The sequence below is a fragment of the Trachemys scripta genome, chromosome 1, assembly GCF_013100865.1.
Source record: "Trachemys scripta elegans isolate TJP31775 chromosome 1, CAS_Tse_1.0, whole genome shotgun sequence".
NCBI classification, from domain to species: domain Eukaryota; kingdom Metazoa; phylum Chordata; order Testudines; family Emydidae; genus Trachemys; species Trachemys scripta.
Window position 1 is genome coordinate 199,409,946 of NC_048298.1, and position 22,934 is coordinate 199,432,879.

The window sequence follows — 22,934 nt, forward strand, 5'->3', positions numbered from 1 at the left end:
TGGCTGGGAGCCCCAGGGCCTTTAAATCAACCTGGGGCTCCCAGGCAAATTAAAGGGCCCTTTAAATCCCGGCCCCAGCCCAGCTGCTGGAGCTGCCGGCGGGATTTAAAGGGCTCTGGGCTCCCCACAGCTGCGGGAGCTGTTTTGATTATTATTAATGCTGTTGCTGAGGAGAGGCTCCATCTGCCAAAATACTCTTTGGGGGTGGAGGTCCCACTTCTCAAAACAATATTTCAAGAGAGGACATATCTTTTCCCCAAAGAATGCCATTGCAGAAGGGGCAACTACCCTGCCAAATGGGATGGATACACCCCCATGTCTCCCAAAATGATATAACAGGGCTGTCCAATCCCAAAATACCATTTAAAGACATGAGAATAAAATTAAAATACCTTTACACTCCAGTCTCTACCATACAGACTGGAGCAGCTGCTTTCCTTGCACACGCTGCCTATATGGGGGAGAGCGTATGTGGCTTCCTGAAGCAGCGTTTGTTTATTAAGTGTCACCATAATGATTAAAACATACCCTCTCAATCTGCATCTGAATTAACAGCATATGAAACAAGATCTAAAACTAGCAAATTACAGATCTGAGTTCAAAACAAGAGTCATTTTGAGGTTTGTAAGATGATTTTAACTAAGGAAGGAAATTATTTTAAAATGTGATTTGAAAGTTTCTTTTAAAAGTATGCAATAACTGAGGCTGAGTAACTCAGCTGACTGAAAATGGGATATGATGTGTTTCTCCACTAGGCTGCCCATTTGAATCAGTGCAAGGACTGTCTCAATGCACTATTACAGTATGAGCACATGGTTGGCACTTAAAGAATCATCATTGTCCAGGACAAGAGTGACCAAAGGGTATTACTGTCTGATGGCTGTTCTGTAGCCTTTCTGAAATTAGTTTGTTGTTTCACTTCAGTTCCTGGTGAGCAGGTGTACATATCATCGCAACTGGAATCCTTGTTGGCAGGCTCTGCAGAGAGGACAAAGTTTGAACGGACATAGAAACTGAATTCTTGTCACCCTTAGAGGTGGTTGTGTAACACTCACCTACAGCTGGTACAATTGGTTTTCAATATGAGCAGCAGTTGAGTAAATACCAGTCTTACTATAGGTGTTACAAGCTTAATAAGAGATTTGTGGTGTGTGAATTAGCACTATCCATTTAACCAGAATAGCTGTACCCCTCAAATGTTTGTTGGTAAATTGCAGATTATGAGGGACTATTTCAGAAAATAGGAGGTTTCTTCTTTTAAGCAAAATGATAAAGTATTGAATTATCGAAATAAAATATCTGATTATTAAGCAGCAATATAACTATTTGCAAGTGTCCTTGATCCTAAACAGACAAAGCATTTATGTATTTTATTTTCCACAGGGTTAGTATATGTGGTACATAATTATTATCTTTATTCATGGTATTTTAACAATATACAATCAGTAAATTGTTCTTTCACTAAATTTCATTTAACTGTCTCAAATTGTCAGAAAAAATGGTTGCAGTTCTTAACTATTAATGTTTATAGCACTTCTAAACACATTAACATGAAAGCTCCTTTGTTTTTACTAAATAAATCATGTTTTTATCTAGTGTCCTTCCAAAACAACATTCACTAGTTTTAACCATAGTTTCTGTTTTCCAGACAATTTGCTTTGCAATATTCTTTTTCAGAAGTAGTAACCTTAGCATTTTGTTCTCAGCCAGGGTAGGTATGTTGTTTTGCCTTGCACATGTTCTATGATTTATTTAGATGATATTTAAGGAGCAGTTATTTATTTTTTGGGGAAAAGCTTAAGTGGTCAGAGGGTTTATTAACCTAGCCCAATATACAAAAGATGGGAGTAACTCTATAGAGAGGAAGGATCTTGGGCATGGGCATGAGCGAGACAGAAATAGGATCCCTAGGAGCAGTCAAGCCTGAAGAGAAGATTTGAGCTGACCCCTGATATTAGTAATGTCTGTGTTTGTAAAACCACAGGAAGGGGGTGAGTTTGGATTCTGCACAGTGAGGGGACTGTTTGAAAATGAGTTGGGAAAAGGACATGCTTACAAAGCACAAAATAAGATTAGAGCTGTAGAATCTCTGTTGGTTCCCCCAGGTTTCTCCATCCAAATCTCTGTTTCTTACCTGGCTCCAGAGCCCTATTTATACCCTAGAATTTTGACACTGAAATAGTCATTGCATCTCTGTAACATGCAGTGAGTATGTCCACACAATTACTGCTAACTACTACTACCAACAATGCGTATGCATTCATACCACAGTTGGGATTGCTGTTGCTTGGAGCAAGTGTCATTCACCACTGTGTTACTGTCATTGTTGACAGAAAGTAGACAGTAGTCCCTGCATTTAGCCTTACCAGAGCAACCCTGCAATGCTTTTGCACACTCTTCAATGGCAGTTTTGCAAGATTGGAGCATTCATCCTGGCATTTGACAAGCTAGCTGCATGCAGGTCAGAGAAGAGCCAAAGCACTACTCAGCTGGTCTCATCTCTTTCTAGACCCCAAACCTGCCCATCCATGGGAACAACCAGCCCACAGTTCCTAACTTATCTCAGCCCTGATTGATTCCCCGAAAGGCAGAGGAATTCAATGGGGGGAAACCATTTTTTTAATGTTCTACTCAAACTTTCAACTTAAGAAAGAAAAAAAATTCCCTCTGAGATTCACCTGTAAAACACGAAGAACAAAGATTCATTAATAGATACATGGACTGCCAAACAAACCTAAATTTCCTGGGGGGTTGCCATGGCAGTTTATGCACTCCTTCCACAGCTTCTCCCATACTCCTGAGACCTGAAAAAGAGAACACAAAAGGAGATCAGTAGCTAACAGGCAATCCTTCCCAAGTTCCCATCAGTAAATCCACATCTTCCTCTGGTGCTACAGCATCCATTTTTCTCTCTTCTACACACCATTGATGCATCAACCCCAAACAGGGAGAGGGAAGATGGGAGACAGCAGAACTAGCTGGGCTGCATGGAGAGACCCAGGGAAATATCCTGCCTCTGGGTCTGCACCCCCAGATTGCTCCTATCTCTAATCAGAGATCTTTCAGAATGAAAGGCATTGATAATAGTTTTAGTATTAATTTATTATTTATTACTTCTGAATCTGTGAATTGCATGGATGTTCTTGACAAAATTATTTTAGAGAAGTTTTTTTTTTGGCAGATGAACACACAAGACAAGTTTGTTAAGCTTGTTTCTGTGAATCTCTAGTATACTATGGCTGAAACCTAAAGTTGATAATGCAATTTGTTTTTCTGTATATGAAACTTGAAGTGAGAAGCAAAACTCAAAAGCGGTCAGCTTTGGCTGGGACAACAGCTATCAGGAAACATTTTTTTTTAAATCTTATCTAAACTTTTCAACATTCTTGGGCTTGTAGAAATAGGCTGCAAAAATTTAAGAGGTGAATCTGTTTCTTGACATTTCTCACTTTTCCTGCTTCCACTTAGGCTACAAAGATCTCAGGAACTGCTTTTGCATTTTATACTTCCTGAATCCTAGAACTGCATCAGTGGGCAAAAATGGAAAATTTTGAATTCTGAAATTCACAAAACATTTGAGTTTAGTTGATTCCAGAATTTGGAAGAGGAAGTTCTTTATCCAAACCTCTTTGCCCATCCCTCATATTAAAGTCAAATGATTGCAGTTGTCTTGAGGTATAATTTGTGGTGAGTTATGAATTAAAAAATCCCACAATTTTAGTTTTAGTCCAAGATGATTTCTGACTGTATATACGTATCAATGCCAGTAATAATAACGGTATAGTGGTTTTTCTAACCTGTGATAGTTGCAAAGAGGCATGCTAGCATAATGATTTTAAGTTTTATTTATGGAGCTACAGAGTTGTGGAATCTGAGTTAGCTACAAGATCACACTCAACCAAATTAATTAATGTTTAAGCTCCACTGTTTTGAGTACCTCAGTGCTGGGTGGTGTACTACCTGAGATTAATATTCATGTAAGTATTTCATCAATATGTTCTTAAAACACAGCTAAAATTGAATTTTATTAGAATTGGAAGATCATTTTCAAAGGTAAAGGAACATTTTCAGTTCACCCATAGCTACCCGGAAGAGAAGTAGGAGTTTTATAACACAGTAAAAACAAGAGGCCTTTGCATGTATGGGAGGAGCCGCTAAGTATGCACATTGTCATTTGATTTTTGGCTAAGTGGTCGCCTAAAGCTAACTTGTCTTGGGAGTAGTCACAGTGGGCAAAGTGACAGCCATTCCCTTTCTCATTGATTCATATTAATAGATTCCAAGGCCAGAAGGGACCATGGTGATCATCTAGCCTGACCTCCTGTGTAAGAAAGGCCATAGAACTTTCGCAAAATAATTCCCAGAGCATATCTTTTAGAAAAAATATCCAATTTTGATTTAAAAATTGTCAGTGAGGAAGAATCCAACATGTCTATTGGTAAATTGTTCCAATGGCTAATTAACTTTGCTGTTAAAAATTTACACCTTATTGCCGGTATGAGTTAGTCTAGCTTCAACTTCCAGCCTTTGGATTGTGTTATGCCTTTCTCTGCTAGATTGAAGAGCCCATTATTAAATATTTGTTCCCCATGTAGATATTTATAGACTGCAATTGAGTTGCCCCTTACCCTTCTCTTTGCCAACCTGACTAGATTTAGCTCTTTGAGTCTATCACTATAAGGCATGTTTCCCAATTCTCTAGTCATTCTTGTGGCTGTTCTCTGAACCTTCTCCAATATATCATCATTCTTGAATTGTGGGCACTAGAACTGGACACAGTATTCCAGCAGCAGTCACATGAATGCCAAATACAAAGATAAATTCACCTCTCTACTCCTTCTCAAGATTCCCCTGTTTATGCATTCCAGGATTGTATTAGCCTTTTTGGCTCACAGCGTCACACTAGGAGCTCACGTTCAGCTGATTATCCACCATGACCCCCAAATCATTTTAGAGTCACTGCTTTCCAAGATAGAGTCCCCCATTCTGAAATATGGACTACAGTCTTCGTTCCTAGATATACACATTTATATTTAAATATATTAAGAAGTATATTGTTTGCTTGAGCCCACTTTCCCAAGTGATCTAGATTGCTCTGAATCTGTGACTTGTCCTCTTCATTATTTACCATTCCTACAATTTTTTCATCATCTGCAATCTGTTTTCTTCTAGGTCACTGATAAAAATATTCCCTCAAAACATAAAAAACAAATTGAACAACCACCTGTAAGTCTAACTAAAGTATTATAAATCTGGCTGGAAATTGCTGCTGCTTTAGCTCTTTTGTTTCTCCTCTGGTGGGTATTGCCCTGGGCCTGTTGTTTGAGAAACACCTGTTTCAATGTGTAGATGGAAATCTTGTAGTTCTTCCTGGTACTATGCGTCCAAATGCATGACTTTTGCACCTAGCCCTTTATGTGAAGAATCACTCTAGAAATTTATAATATACCTACATACTAAAGATGCCAGTGGAACTGTTCTCATGACCATTCCTGTAATAACAAACCTGTGAGTGTGAGAGTCGTCCATGCACACAATGGAGGGGGAGGTATTTAGTACAGGACAGGTTTCTGTTGTAAGTTTCTAAGGAAATACTATAAATTATTTTGAATACAATTATTTAAATTGTTTTGACAGTTTCTTTTTAGACAGGCATTCAAGTATTTCCCTTTTGCTATAAAGCTATTTCTTAAACGCAAACATACACGTGCCTTTATAGTGCTTTGTTTTGAAGCCCTTAGCAATAAAATAGCAAATACATTTAGAAATGTGTTTTAACCACTAAAAACTATTAATCTGAGCTTTAAAGTATTTTATTGCAAATTTAAATTGCATCTTCCTGATGCAAGGCACTTGAATGATTTGAACTGTTGGTATAATCCTACCATCTGTAGAATGTTAAATTTATTTTATGTGTGTTCAACTCCAGCAGCCATTTTTTGTAAATGTAAAGGAATGTATTATATTATAGGCAAGTGCAATGTAGGGGTAAGCAGCTGAGAGTGGGATGTAAAATATTTCATGCTAAAATTTTACTATCTTTTCATTTTCTCAGATATTTTGTTCTGTTTTTGTCTTATTTCATATTAAGGTAGGATTCCAATTTTTGTACTTCAAGCTGTGGGCCAGATTCTGTTCTGAGAGTCACATTGTCTTATGTACAAAAAGGAGAATGTGCTGCACATTGACAGCCTTTGGTTGGAGAACGACAGAAAATGGGAACATGTTTTTTATGAGCAAGTGTAGTACTAGAAAAAGGGACATGATTTGGAGAAAGTGTGTGTGATACATGTGATACATGTAAAAACCAGCAAAGAGTGGACCTCTTTGAATAAAATACTCCATCCCTACCCAGATGAAATATTTCATCTTTGATGTGGAATAAAGCTTGTGTATAAAGTACATAGGGCCAAACTTACTATATGGTCATTTGTGGCTTAGCCATGACCCCTGAAATAAGATGAAGTGCATTGTTGCAGAGCTCCAAAAGCAGCCCAAGAGGGAAACATAATAGATCTGTGGAATCTGCTTCCTCTCCTGGACTTCTAGTCATGTTGTAGGTATCCAATACAGGGGTGTAAATGTAGATCTATCCAGGCCACAGTTTGTCTCCATCTTGGTTTTGGTATCATTCTATATTATTTAGTTTTGGTAGTTCCCATGATATGCTTTGTGCTTTCTGGACATTTGAGAAAGGATACTCTTTGCCCGAAGAGTTCACAGTTGAAAGATAGACAAGAAAATAGGGGTTAAAGAAGAGAGATAGCAAAGTGGGGTTGGACTTTTAGTTTTTTACCATGTAAAGCATTATGATGGGACTTAAAAATGAAGAGGGAGGAGCCTTGCAGAAACCTTGCAAGTGACCTTGAGAGGTCACTTGGGGCTGCACTAGCTCTCTCTGCAATGATAGGGTGCTGGCTAGCTTTATAATGTAAGACGGGCCTTGGTAGACTACATGGCATATTGGCGGGGAGGGTTGGCTGGAGAGTTTGATAACCCCTGATTACTAGATGGAACTAGGGTGACCAGACAGCAAATGTGAAAAATCGGGATTGGGGTGGGGGGGGGTAATAGGCGCTTATATAAGAAAAAGACCCAAAAATCGAGACTGACCCTTTAAAATCAGGACATCTGGTCACTCTAGATGGAACAAGAAGTGACTTATGATTGGGCGATTGGCTACTGCTGCCTCTTGGTGCATTTACACTATGTTAATTTATCAAATTAAATATGGCCTATGTGCCATTCAGTTCAATTAATGTAGAAGCATCTTCCTTACATCATCTTTAACAAACTTCTTTGACGGTGAAAGTCCTATAATTCATTCATTTTGTGTTTCTAGGATACCATTGGCATTGAAATTCCCATCACTAATCCTACACCTGAAACTCTACAGTTAGATGTAGTGTTAATGGGTGCTGCACTTAGTGGAGAAACAATTCTTGTTCTTCAGCCAAAAGAAACTCTGTCCTATGAAGTAAAATATTCCCCAGCTAGTACTGGCACTTCAGAAGGAAGGTAAGATGCAGAATGTTAACATGTATGTGTGCTTTATAATATTCAGTAAAAATATTGTCACTAGACCCTACAATAACTCTTTGACCCTAGAATGTTACTTAGAAATATTTTGTGTTCTCTGTATTACTTTTTTAACATTAGATATATTCTACACAAACCTGCCAGTTTCTTTGAATAATTCTGATGGCTGATAGGCAGATGGCAATTCTTTGATGGATATCACTTGAGTTGTGTGTACATTTTCTTATGATATTACTTTAATATCAGAAAATCTATCTCAAAATATGGACTTCAAATGAATTGTTAATTTTGTCACTTGCCATAAAAGGAGTGACCTGGAGTCATCTTTCTGCAGAAAGGGAACTAAACTAAAATTACTTCACTAAACACAGGTGAAGAACCCTTTATCAGTCTTCATGAAAATCTATTTAGCTTGAGAAATCTCCATTAATTAGAAATGATCTTCTTAATGAATATGGAGAAGATTTAAATTAAAGATGTTTCACCACATTGGAAACTCAGAAGAGTCTGTACAGTATGATAATTGCCAGTGATAAGACTGATGACCTTTTGGTCTTGGCTGCCACTGATCATAGTTGTCAGCTGAACTAGTAAAGGCAGGCTGCTGAACACTGCGGAATTGTAAGAGTTTTTCTCAGGGCATTTTTAATTAAGCATTAGTTGGCTGAAGTTCACCAAAATAAGCAGTCCCAAAAGCAATTGTTCAATCTGTTCTTATTGATTTTCCCAAGAACAGAATACTGCCAAGTATTATTGCACTACAGCTTTCAGAGGCTATAGTTTTATAGAAATGACCACTGTTAACATTCTAGTAAAATTTTCAGAGACAAGATACAGAACTGATAATTTCTGAAAGCTGAGAATAAAAATATACTTTATTTTGCTGTGTCAGAATATTCTGGTGGAGTATTTTTCCAAATTCATAATTTTCAGATAACAAGATAAGATACGTGCTTTTAACTTGACAGATCTATGGGGCAGTTCTTGGTTTCAGCTGATCTGCAGCATGCAGGCCAAGGGGGCATGTGCAAAGGTGGTGTAACTTTTGCACTACCCTGATCCTGTTGTAGCTCTGTGAAAAGCTGGTCTCCATGTGTCATGCTAGAGCAGGGGTCAGCAACGTTCGGCACGCGGCTCGCCAGGGTAAGCACCCTAGCGGGCCGGGCCAGTTTATTTACCTGCTGACGTGGCAGGTTCGGCCGATCACAGCCTCCTCTCGCCGCGGTTCGCCGTCCCGGGCCAATGGGGCTGGTGGGAAGCTGCGGCCAGCACATCCCTTGGCCTGTGCTGCTTCCCGCCGCCCCCATTGGCCCGGCGAACTGTGGCGAGTGGTGCTTACCCGCACCGCTAGGGTCCTTACCCTGGCGAGCCGCGTGCTGAACGTTGCCGACCCCTGTGCTAGAGCAACCTGAGGTCTGCCCTAAATTAAAGGACTGACAAACAGCTCTGAGGGTCTGAAAATGCAGTCAGAAATTGGCATGGCAAGTGCAGCCAGGCTACTGCCTCTTTACCATATTTATGCCAGCAACTGGGGGGTGGAGGGATAGCTCAGTGGTTTGCTAAATCCAGGATTGTGAGTTCAATCATCAAGGAGGCCTCTTAGGGATTTGGGGTAAAATCAGTACTTGGTCCTGCTAGTGAAGGCAGGGGGCTGGACTTGATGACCTTTCAGGGTCCCTTCCAGTTCTATGAGATAGATAGATAGATTTACCTATCTATATATCTATATCATGGGCACGCAAACGTTGGGAAACAACCCGGTGGGCCGGGCCAGTTTTATTTACCTGCTGATGGGGGCGGCGGGAAGCAGAGCGGTCGAGCGATGTGCTGGCCGTGGCTTCCCGCCGCCCCCATTGGCCCGGGACGGCAAACCGCGGGCATGGGGGCCGCGATCGGCCGAACCTGCCGCATCAGCAGGTAAATAAAACTGGCCCGGCCCACCAGGGTGCTTACCCTGGCGAGCCACGTGCCAAATGTTGCCAATCCCTGATATATATATAAATCCCTTATGGTGGCTCTGCTATCATCTTTACACTTGAGTAATCTTCCCCACCCAGTTAATGCTGACTTCAAAGCCAGTTTATGCTAGGGGTGCAGTGTAAAGTGGCCACAGTGAACAGTCTGCCTCATAGTTCCTATAAAGGCATAAATCAGAACTCATGTCTTTGTTTTAAACAGGAGCTGATCCTTCATGCAGCTCAGGTTTGCACGTTGTATTTTTAGCTATGTTGGAATAGTTTAATGTGTTTACTCTAATATTATTTCACTTATTTTTGTGATTCTCCTGGCCACAAAATGAGAAATAGAAAAACAAATCTGTAATAAGAATGGAATGTGTTAAAATGCCTGCCACAAAAATACACTACTCTAAGTATCTCACATAGCAACAAATAACTTTCAATCCTGACAAGATTTGATTGTAGAATAATGAATACGCCATTGAAACATATCCATTTGTCATGTTCTTATAGGTGCTTCAGTTTTGATCTCTTAGTTTTTAAAAGTATTTTCCTTTTCAAATGAACTAATGATGTCTCCCGATTTTATTTTTTAGATGATATAGCAGGTCTCCAGACATCTAGTAGCAAACTGCTGTGACATTTGAATTAAATTAAAATTTTCTCCTATAAGTTCAAGTTGGAAATGTATTCTAGTTTTTCTGCTTTTAATATAAAAACTGCCATTATTCAACTGAAAAGTTAAGAAAGATGAAGCCTGTTGATTGCCCATGGATTTCCGTAAAGATCACTGTTCATTTGTGATGGGTGTATCCAGATGCTACCGTATCTATGGAGCTGTATAGGACTCTTAGTGGAAAATTCTACTAGTTATCAAAGGGGTCACTTTGTTGAACTCATTTTTTCTAAAATTCTAATTTGTGCTTTTATCAATCTGGACATTATACAAAAACACATCTCAGACGGAACTTGTTTATCTCTCTGTCTTCAGTATTATATTCCTGTCGGAGATGGTTGGGGAGTTTTGGTATGCACTGAAGCTGACGTCAGAGAAACCATTGCCAACTACATTACCTGAAATAGAATGTGAGCTTGGAAAGTAAGTACAGCATCATACTTCAATTTAATTTGTTCCTTGGTATCAGTACCTAATATAAAACATACAAACAGGTACGCATTCTGGAATTATAGCAGATTACCTCTAGATCTGGTTATACAGATGTACATGTACCATATTATTATTATTTGTGTTACCATAGCACCTAGCTGCCCTAGTAATAAGAGTCAAACTTGTACAGTCAGGATCTTCACAGATTGTGTCTTTAATATATTATGATACATATTGAATTCTGCTTGTGGAAGAGTCATTTAATTGGAATTAAACTAATTAGAGGTCTCTATAAATTTCTCTTAAACAGCTGCAGAATTTAGTAGCAAGTTATCCATATGGTAGCCTTTTTCTTACTTAAATTGAATTTAGTAATTTTGAATTAAACTACCTTGTGTTCAGCTCCTGTTGCTACAGTTTCAAGCTCAAGAGAGTGAATATCACCTCTGGTGCTTTTATCAATTTTGCAGACGCCAAGAACACACAAAGGCCAAGGATAGTGACCGCAGACACAATCACAAATACAAAGTCTTATCTGTACTACAAGTTTTATTGAAACAACAAGTAAAGTTAAAATTACCCATGCATGTATAAATCCTACAAAAACTCATGCAATGCCTAAGACTAGTCATACTCACATCCTCAAATATATTTTAGGGTCTGATGGATATCTCAATAGATGATCATCGATAGAGGGATGGTTCCTGCTCGGGTTTCACTTGGGGTCTTCCCACTTTTGCCCAACCAGGGTACTACATTTACATTGTTATTCTGATCATGCTGCACACCTTATTCAGATGCATGAGTGTTTGAACTCTCTTTTCCTTATGTGTATTTCCACATCCCATAAATACTGTCCTTTTTTCATAGCTTGTTCCTTAGTTCCCTTTATCCTCATTAGCATCTATTCACAACATGCATCCATGGTAACCTGCAGTCAAAGCAGGACATTCCATGATGTTACAGTTAGGTGTCTTGTATCTTGGAAAGTACTTTGTGGTATGTTGCAGTCTTTTTTTTCATAACATCACCCATAACATCATCTTTTACAGTAATCTTGCAACCTTACTGTCACAGGGTTATTATTAAGTCACCCTCTCATGTCAAGCATTCTAAAACTACAGCCTAGTATGATTACATTAAAATCTTCGAGCGCTCAGCCTGTAGGCCTTGCATTCCAGCCATGCTTTACTTATATAGCTAATACGCACACATCACTCCTAAACACTTGTCAATCTTTGACTCCTATAATCCTACAATTTAAATCTATTTAACATACATTGATTATATATGATATAGCATATGAGTTGACCATAACACTGAATAACGCAATGATAAGTGGATAATAAAATGAAGTAATTGGCTACAATACTATAGAATTCTAAAGTTGTCTTTAATGCTCTATGAAAAAGTACTATTCCCTATTAAGTTGTATAGGACTTTCCTTTCCTAATCATCGACCTTCCCAAGTGGCCCATTTTATAAACTGTGAACACTGCTTATCTTCTTCTCACCTCCAGAGATGTGAAGTACTGAGGCTTCTTTCCTGCAGACCTTACAGGTGTGCATGAACTCTGCTACTGTTCGGGAGGTGCATCTCCGGAGGCTGTATGTAGTAGTGATCTTCTTGTCTTGTTCCTCTTATAAAATTTCACCTTACATTCCCACAATGTAATTTGACTCTCAAAACATACTTGCAGCTTTTAGGGTCAGGTTTTCAAAAGCTTTCAGCACCCACAACTGGGGCCAAATTTTCAAAAGTGCTCAGCACCTAGAAGCTCTCTTCAACAATGGGAGCTGCTGGATGTTGTACACTTTCGAAAACCTGGACTCACGTGTTGGTGATTTATGTGTTATCTTTAGCTATGTCAACTGTATGATCAGTGGGGCTGGCATACTTTTTACAGTGGGGGAGCTGAAAGCCCCTGTTCCCCAATTACCTCGTGCCCCCTCCTTACACCTGTCTGTGCCTCCCCAGAACTGGGGCCAGGAGTGGGCTGTGGCTCCGGGAGGGGCGGGGGGGCATGGAGAGGAGTAAGGGGGGCCTGGCTTAGACCATAGCTGGGGGTGGGAGCAGAACCCCAGGGTGCAGGGCCTGCAGAAACTGGGACCCCCCCATGTGTGGGGGTGGGAGTGGAGCCCTGGGTGCGGGCCCACTGGCAGCTGGGACCACGGGTTGTGCAGCCAATACTCAGTGGTGGAGTCAGGAGCAGAGCCCCTGGACTGGCAGTCGGGGCCAGTAGCCAGGCTGGGGCCAGGAGTGGAGCTGGGTGGTGCTCCCTCCCCATTCCCCGGGGTTTGACTGAACCTCACCTGCGCCCCCCAAAATGTTCCTCAGCAATCCCCTGGGGGACACGCTGCACAGACTGGGGACCTCCGCTGTAAAACATGTATATGCTTCTGGCAGCACCAACACCGGCCAACTTCTCACAGTGAAATCTGGGGGTTCTGCAGCATCCCCGCACCCCTAGTTCCCACACCTGTGTATATGATTAGTGATGTGTGTGTTGAAAGAGTTTGATAACTTAATGTTTAGAATAATAACTTAAGGGAAAAGTGACATTTTGTCTGTCTACATCAGGGGTCGGCAATGTTCAGCACGCGGCTCACCAGGGTAAGCACCCTAGCGGGCCGGGCCAGTTTATTTACCTGCTGACATGGCAGGTTCGGCTGATCGCGGCCCCCACTCGCCGCGGTTTGCCATCCCGGGCCAATGGGGGTGGTGGGAAGCGACGTGGGCCAAGGGATGTGCTGTCCGCAGCTTCCCGCTGCCCCCATTGGCCTGGGATGGTGAACCGCGGCCAGTGGGGGCCGCGATCGGCTGAACCTGCCGTGTCAGCAGGTAAATAAACTGGCCCGGCCCACTAGGGTGCTTACCCTGGTGAGCTGCGTACGGAACGTTGCCGACCCCTGGTCTACATTATTGGCAAATGGATAGATGAACTGAAAGGAAATATATGTGTAAAAAACCATAGCTGCTCCTTTCCATATCTTTTAATACATAAATGTTTTAATGTTTTTGCATAATGTTTAAAACAGTAGCTTTAAAAACCTTTCAGTTAACAAACTGTGTAGGAGTTGCAGCAGGAGGGATTAATATGACTGAGAATAGCCTTTGCAGTTATTCTTTGATAGGATAAAATTGCAAAGTCTGTGCATCCTCAGGTTTCAGATCTAGTGTTTACCACCAGTTGTGATCAAATATAAAGCTTCTCTCTTGGTAGAGACTTGCACAGTTAGGTATATGATAAGGAGTTTCTGCTCTTTCACGTGAAGCATCTGGCATTGACAACTGTTTCACACAAGCCTACATGGACAATTGGTCTGCTCCACTATGGCAATTCCTACTTTAGTATGCATGCATAATGAAAGTATGCATTGGAGAGGATTAGCGCTGTTAAGTACAACACATGCCTGTCAGAAATATTATTTAAAATTCATTGACTTTCAAGATTCTACTTTCAAATTACATTTTTTGTTACTTTACAACCAAGCATATGTGATTCTAGTCCCTTCACACTGATAGATGAACACACCTGCACAGGACACCCATGCAGCATAGGAGAACAACATAAGAGGAATGGTGAAGGAGCTGATTTTTAAATAAAGTAAAGGCAAACAAATAAACAGTAGTAGACATTATATGTGATATAAACTCTAACAAAATGGATTAAAATAGCTTGCAGCACACTTCTCAACCCTCTTTCCTTGCTTTAATCTTTTTCTTTTTCATATTCCTGGCTTCATGCTGCCCCCTACTTTCGGTCCAGCAAAGGCCCTCCTCAGTGCTCTCCTCAAATTTACTTCCGGGGGTGTGTGTGTCAATTAGCTGTCTCTCTGCGCCCCAGCCAATGTGGGCAACTGCACCTTCAAAGTCACACCCCTCTTGGCAGGGGGTTGGTGCAACCCAAGACAACTACTCCCGTTGACCAGGTGTAAGGCAAGGAGGGGACCCAGGCCCGCCCACTACTCTGGGTCCCAACCCAGGCACCCTCTAGTGGCAGCCATCCTGCCCTCCTTCTCTCTCCCTCCATCTGTCCACGTCCCTAGACCATTTCCCTTTTGGCCCCTCGCACTATCTAGGCCCTTCCCCTCAGGGCCTGCAGCCTGGCAGACACCGGACTGGAGTTCCCTTCTGCTCCCCCAGACCTGCCCAGCACTGCGCTGTCCCAAGTGCTAGTCTCCCAGCTCTGGAGACAGACTTTCCCCTATCAAAGGCCTGGGACAGACTGAGTGCCCCCTTCCTGAGCAGCCTTTTTATAGGGATGAGCCTGGTCCTGATTGGCTGTCTCCAATCTGGGCCCCGATTGGCTCCCAATAAGCCCTTCTCTCATTGGCTGGCTGTCTGCGCAGGTGCACTGGCCTACTGCAGCCTAAATTCTCAGAGAGTGGGGCAGCTGCCCCACTACAATCTGCATAGGATAAATGATCTTTAACAACAACAGTAATTACATTTTTTTAAAAGTGTTTAAAATTATTTGTCATTGCCACTTTTTGGAGAAAGTGTTAGACCATATCCTCACAGTTTGGGTGACATTTTGTACAACCTTGTATTAATCTTTGATGTAATTTAGGGCCTTACCTACAAAGTGAGCAACTTGAACATGATTTACAAATGTAGTTAATACAGTTTAATATGCCTAACATTCCCTTTAAGGGAATATTAGTGTTTTAACATGATATTCTTAAAAGTAGGAAAAACTCTGTGACAGAGGAGCAGAACATAGAGATGCTTTAAAAGGAAATAAATAAAGAAGGACATTCAAATAAACTCTAAACATTTCTAACAATTACTGTTCACAAATGGTACATTAAAATTAGGGCTGTCAATTATAGTTAACTCAAGCAATTAATGCAAAGCAAATTAACTAGATTAAAAAGTGATTAATTGCAGATTTAATCACCCTGTTAAACAGTAATAGAATACCAATTTAAATTTATTATAAATATTTTGGGATGTTTTTCTACATTTTCAAATATATTGATTTCAGTTACAACACAGAATACAAAGTGTACAGTGCCCACTTTATATTATTATTTTTATTACAAATATTTGCACTATAAAAAGATAAACAAAAGAAATAGTATTTTTCAATTTACCTCATATAAGTACTGTAGTGCAGCGGTTCTCAAACTGTGGGTTGTGACCCCAAAATGGGTTGTGACTCCATTTTAATGGGGTCACCAAGACTGGCATTAGACTTGCTGGGGCCCAGGGTCCAAGCCCAAGCCCCACCACCTGGATGGCAGGGCTCAGGCTTCGACTTCATCCCTGGGCAGTGGGACTCAGGTTACAGGCCCCTTGTCTGGGGCTGAACCCTCAAGCTTTGGCCCCCCTGCCTGGTGCATCAAGGCTCGGACTTCAGCATTTGGCCCCCACCAAACCTTACACAGGGCAGCGGGGCTTGGATGGGCTCTCTCCTTCTGCGGTCATGTAGTAATTTTTGCTGTCAGAAGGGGATTGCGTCGCAATGAAGTTTGAGAACTCCTGCTGTAGTGCAATCTCTTTAGAGAAAGAGCAACTTAAAAATGTGGAATTTTTTTTCTCATAACTGCACTCTAAAACAAAACACTGTAAAATTTTAGAGTGTACAAGTCCATTCAGTCCTACTTCTTGTTCAGCCAATTGCTAAGACAAACAAGTTTGTTTACATTAACAGGAGATAATGCCGCCCACTTCTTATTTACAATGTCACCTGAAAGTGAGAACAGGTATTTGCATAGCACTGTTGTAGGTATTTACGTGCCAGATATGCTAAGCGTTCGTATGCCCCTTCATGCTTCAACTTGTAGATTTTTATCTTTTTTACAGTGCAAATATTTGTAATAAAAATAATAATATAAAGTGAGCACTGTACACTTCGTCTTCTGTGCTATAATTGAAATCAAGCTATTTGAAAATGTAGAAAAACAAGCAAAATATTTATAATAAATTTAAATAGGTATTCTGTTCTTATTTAACAGTGTGAATAAAACCGCGATTAATCACCACTATATTTTTAAGTCCCCCGATTAATTTTGATTACTTTTTTAAATCATTTGACAGCCCTAATTAAAAAGCATCATTTTTCTCATTGATCTACTAGGAAGGAATTCTTTTTAGGCAGGAAAAAAGATACTATAATAATATTTTTAAAGCTCCAGGATGCATAATAAATATTTTATAATGGCTATAGAGAAAAATTAGATAAATTAAAAATAGATCAAAAGCTAAAGCAATTAACTCTTGTTAAAATTTAATTATCTCAATTAGTTAAATGGACATGATCATTTTTATTTTAAATAGCAATTATAAAATGCCTTTTTACATTGAGCCCCTTTACAAGTGCATACGCACACATCTTGAAGCTGTTTATAAAACTGCAACTTTTCCTTAATTACCACTTCCACTGATCCACCTTGAATCTATTTTATATGTCCCTTGTCATTATAACCAGCATGTGATTTATGGTCAACATCTCCATGTATTTGCTTATAAGTGGATAAGAAAAAAATGCAGATTTCAAGGTATAGTGCTGGCTGATTTAAAGCCCGCCACTCCCACAACCCCTGTAATGCAAGTTTTGCTCTGACTGTCACTGTACTCATTAAAATCCATACTCTACATTTTAAATATAATGATTAGTCATTATATTGTAATGAGCAGTGTCACTGTTGTGTAAAGTGACATTGTCTTTCAGTTCGTGTGGGAGCAGTGAGGGGAGTGAATAGGAGGGAGTGGGAGAACCTGCTTTTAAATGGGCGGCCATAGTACAGGAGTCTTGTTTGAATGTTCAAGGTTACAAGGTGAACACGAAGAATTACTGCTTAGTGGCAGTAAATCAAAAGCTATTGGAGATATCATTTAATTACTCGCTTCTTTTTAGCATTATTTAGAGGAAAAGGAAATGCAGGTATTATTATTTATCTGATTATTATTAATTTCTATGCAGTTATTTTCTTTGAGGTCAGACACTGCAGTCTATCTATGGACTATAAATGTGTGGTAAGGTATAAATGTAATCATTTTACTTTCTGCTATCAAATCTTTCTGGCGGCTTTGAAAGTTGTGAAATAGCCACATGGCTAAAATGAGTGACACTAAAATTAGTCCTAGTCCTAGAGAGTGAGTTCATAAATCAAAGAGAGAATAGAGTACAGAAGTAAAACTGAAGTGGTGGTTACTTAATGTAATCACAAGCAGGTATTGCAGGGCATAAAGTTAATATATTTTATCACTATTCTTAATACTATTAAGTACTTGTCACTACTGTTATACACATTGAAACTTAATTCTTGTTTTTCAAATCAGCAAAAGCCATAAAAGTTTTAACATTAGGCAATAATGGAACAAGCTTAGTAATTTATAATACCTTACTCAGATTTTATTTTTCTTTAAGATGGGTCCGTATGTATATCCCTCTGCTTAATCCTACGTATGAAACCCTAGAACTGGAAATTGTCAAAAGCAATCCTGGAAATTTTTCAATAGAGACTGACCCAAGGAAACCTGTAAGTACTTAAAAAAAAAAAAAAAAAAAACCTGAAAAGATCCTTCTGCCTTCATGCAATAGGGACATAGTAGATGTGTCCCTTCAAATTTTATTGATGAAACAAGTTGTTAATTATGTAGTGTATTAAGAATATGCAGAATTGTACAAAGGGTTAAATGTGCCATATAAATACATGCATCTGTCCTAGAGAGGTTTACAGCCTAAAGGCAAGAGATGTAAAACACTGCAATATGGTCAGAAAATGAGCACAGTGTGGACATTTGTGGAGTAGTTTTGTGAAGGAGCAGAGAGAGCGAGCTTGGCAAACATTGATTTGGGAAGGCATGAAGTCAGGTGGTGTTGGAGGCAAATGGAACAATCAAGCAGTGGTGCTGGAACAATTTGTATAGTGGGGGTGCTGAGAGCCATTGAACCAAACTATAAACCCTGTATATGATGGAAACCACTTCAAGTCAGGGGGTGCTGCTGCACCTCCAGCACCTATGTAATCAAGACAGAAGCTTGAGAAGATTGTAGGAGTTAGAATGGGGAAAGAAAATGATGGGAGAAGAGATGTAGCTTTTATAGGGTATCTTGCATTAAATTTGTTTATCCAGCTTTTTGTTTTTAGTTTTCTTATCCCTCATTAAACCATTCAGGGTTAACTACCCATCTGCTTTGTTTTCACCATCTGATTTTGTATTTTTTCTCACACTTTAGACTGCAAGTGTAGTTTCCATCACTGTAAACAGGGACACCAGGAGTTATCCAATAAGTGTCATGAAAGGACTAAAGCCTTGCATTCAAAGTGTGAATTCTCTTCCACCAAGTGAAGGCACACTGTGTTCTTAAATCTAGTAGGAAACTTTTCCTTTGGGAGAATCCTACAGGATTTCAGTGGTCTATTATCTCTTGCCTATAGTCTGAGCACTGCTTCCCAGAAGACAATGTAGATGCCCAGGGACAATGGGTGGAGTGCTTATGGTGGAAGCATTACATAAAGAATACATAAAACAATGAAATTCACAGTTAAGACTAATATTCTAATATAAACGTGATTCCTCTTATCAGTTGACATTGCTACAAATAGTGTTAAATGATTCAAAGACCCTGAAATAGTGCTGTGGCCAAGAAACTCTCTGTGCAGCTCAGGAGTGGGCCTTCAAAGAGCTTTAAAGACAACTTTGCACTTCTCTGATCCTGGTGCCACCATTCTGGTCCTCAGAGTAAATTAGAGCAGCCTGATAGTATAAAATTAAGGTAGCTATCTTCCAATAGTTGAGGACCAATTTGGCAGAAGAGTCTTGGCCACACCCCCCTCTGATGAGTGGGAGAATGGGGGGTGTAAGAGCTGCTATGGCATCTCTTTGCCACCCTAGGATTTCCCATTCATCAGGGGAATCTACAGGTGACCATTTAAAGTGGCTTTTGGGGCAGCGTGCATCATCAGAGCCGCACTAAGCTACCCTAATTTACACGAAAACCAGACTTGAGAAATTAGGCTGAGAGTAAAAATTCAACCTTAACTGTGAATTTTCTTGACTTTGCTGCCTCCTGCCAAAAAAACTGTAAAATTATTTTAATGTGGGTTTTGTTTTATTAATGTATTACAGTAAAAAACCCAGTTAGGATCAAAATACTATAAATTCAAGTTTTAAAAAAATCAGCATTACTTCTTGAATTGCTCTGTATTTTAGGTATCACATTACCTCAAGCTGAACAAATAAGATGAAGAGTTAGTTTATTTTAGTCACTTTATTATCTGGAGTATATTCAGATTTCATCATAAAATAAGCAAAAGCTGGATGTGTTCTGCTACTAATCATTTCACAAATCAGTATCTGAACTTTGTAGCCAAGTAGCATAATCTTGATTCATTATATTATTAGCTTGCTATATAAATAGATTTTGGAAGAACTCTGGAAGTTTCATATGTATTATGTTCAGATCTTTAGCACAGAAATGGATTAGAATTAATTATCTTGACATCTGATTCCAGCAGATTTGCATGTGATCAGTCCAGGCAGTTTAAAAATATCCTCTATGCTTTCAGCCTAGTTCATTACCTGAGGCTTAAGGGTCACCAGTACCCATAATACATTGTTTAGGAAAGATCCATTCAAAATTAAGTTATATAACTTTAAGAGCATTCAGTCCAAATACAGTATAAGCACTGAACTTTGACGTGGATTTTGAGTTACAATATCTACCTCTTTTTCTTTCTTTTAAGTACAGTTTTTGAGCATTTGCTATAATCATCTTGCTGCTATTTTTTCACCCAGGGAATCTTCAGAGACATGAATATTCTGTTTTGTCCCATTTTCCCCTTTTGTACTCAGCCTTCCTCGTGGCAGCCCTCTCTTTAGCACAGATAGCTGAGACCCCCCCTTAAAGTTTATAAATTGTATATTTTTTAATGGCAAAGGGTGGTTGTTGGAAAGCAGAGTTAGATGTTCTCTTCTCCTTAGAGTATGGGCACATTGCCCCCCTAGAATTTCAAGTTCTGCACATTGTACAAGGGAGCACATTGCACTACTACTAGACCACTTTTATGACCCCTTTGCTTGGTTTTGTTAACTATAACCTGATACTTCAGACAACAGTTTAGAATTATGCATCATGGCATGACAAGGAAACAGATTGACAGAGCAAGACGGGTACCCAGAAATCACCTATTACAGGACAGGCCCAAAAAGGACAATAACAGAACACCACTGGCCATCACATACAGCCCCCAGCTAAAACCTCTCCAGCGCATTATCCACGATCTACAACCTGTCCTGAAAAATGATCCCTCACTCTCACAGACCTTGGGAGGCAGGCCGTCCTTGCTTACAGACAACCCCCCCAATCTGAAGCAAATACTCACCAGCAACTACACACCACACCACAGAAACACCAGCCCAGGAACCAATCCCTGTAGCAAACCTCATTGCCTACTCTGTCCCCATATCTACTCTGGCGACACCCTCAGAGGACCCAACCACATCAGCCACACCATCAAGGGCTCATTCACCTGCACATCAACTAATGTTATATATACCATCATGTGCCAGCAATGCCCCTCTGCCATGTACATTGGCCAAACCGGACAGTCCCTCTGCAAAAGAATAAATGGACACAAATCAGACATCAGGAATGATAACATATATAAGCCATTAAGTGAACACTTCAATCTCCCTGGTCATTCTATTACAGATTTAAAAGTCACTATCATTGAACAAAAAAACTTCAGAAACAGACTTCAAAGAGAAACAGCAGAACTAAAATTCATTTGCAAATTTAACACCATTAATCTGGGCTTGAATAGGGACTGGGAGTGGCTGGCTCATTACAGAAGCAGCTTTTCCTCTCCTGGAATTGACACCTCCTCATCTATTATTGGGAGTGGACTACATCCACCCTGATTGAATTGGCCCTGTCAATACTGGTTCTCCACTTGCGAAGTAACTCCCTGCTCTCTATGTGTCAGTATATAATGCCTGCATCTGTAACTTTCACTCTCTGCATCCGAAGAAGTGAGGTTTTTACCCATGAAAGCTTATGCCCAAATAAATCTGTTAGTCTTTAAGGTGCCACCAGACTCCTTGTTGTTTTCATGGCATGACAGTGGCCAGAACTGTCTGTTTCTCGCCTTGCCTTAGACTTCCTGTGAAATCGTGAGCAAATCAATTAACCTAAATGTTCCTGTGTCTCTCCCCCTTTAAAAAAAGAATAATAATGCTTACCTGCCAACATGGCAGTTGTGAGGCTACATGATTTTGTAAAGTACTTTGAGATAGTCTCAGATGAAAGACACTAATTTAAATGTAAAATATTATTTTTATTTGAACAACAACTCAGAGATGGTGTTGTCCAGTTAGGGATGAGCAAAGTTTGAAGAAAACTAGTGTAGTAATTTAAAAAGTTAAAGTCAGCAAGTTTAGATATTCTCTATAGTTTTGTTAGATCAGTTCAAATCTGGTATGGTTGAGAATATTGGGCTGTCTCAATCTTTGGACCACCTTAATTTGGGATCACTTAGTCATTGGATCATCTCATATGAACAAAATTGGAAGAAACATCCTTGCAGGTTTTTACCTTAATAATGTCCTCTGCATTGCAGCTGTAGGAACTCATGTAGTTCTCCACATAGATAACTGATATGTAAAAGGACAATTTCCTCAGTGTTGATGGAATGTAGCACTCATACAGAATGTTTTGGTATATTTTGGACTAATCAGCCTTATTTGCTAATGCTGATAGTTTAGAGAAACAGATCTGGATAGTTATATTGTGGACAAAGAAGTTAAACATCATAGAAGTAGAGGCAGGCCTCTTTAAAATACTCCCAGTATTCTTTCTTTGAATGTCCTCTGCATATTTCCGTTCATGGGGTGTCCTGACCGTTACAGCCTGAATGGTAAAATATACTAGCAGTGGCTGTTGGAACATCCATGTGCCTCCCTTGTCCACTCCACCCCACCAAACTCCAGACGTTGTAGGACTAGGGTTTAAAAGTAGTGTGGTGCTCCACTGCCTCAGTTACTTCAATCAGGACCTGCTGGACATTTAGATTGTTGCTATCTGAGACTTTTGGATCAGTAGCAGATAGCTAGCTTGTATCGCTTACATAAGGACATAGGGTTACATAGCTTTATTTAGAGGTAGTTAAAGGGATAACATGATGGATCAGAAGACTAAGAAGCCTGGATTCAAAAGATATGTCTCGCGTCCAGTGATATTCCCAGCATCAGATGCACATGCTAGATGCTTAGCATGTTTGAGGGAAGGGCATTCTCCCTCTAACTGTCCGATCTGCTCAGCGTTTGCCACAAGGGCAAAGACAGTGAGACAAAACAGGCTGCAGGCAATTTG

At 40.0% G+C, this 22,934-nt stretch overlaps 1 protein-coding gene across 1 annotated transcript in view; it reads left to right on the plus strand.

Annotated features, from left to right (window-relative positions):
- CFAP47 (cilia and flagella associated protein 47) overlaps positions 1-22,934 on the plus strand; it is a 660,392-nt gene that overhangs the window by 438,537 nt on the left and 198,921 nt on the right. The window contains exons 52-54 of the mRNA XM_034754614.1: positions 7,343-7,518; positions 10,489-10,596; positions 17,985-18,096. Coding sequence (XP_034610505.1) covers positions 7,343-7,518; positions 10,489-10,596; positions 17,985-18,096 — 396 coding nt within the window. The remainder of the gene's footprint in view (positions 1-7,342; positions 7,519-10,488; positions 10,597-17,984; positions 18,097-22,934) is intronic.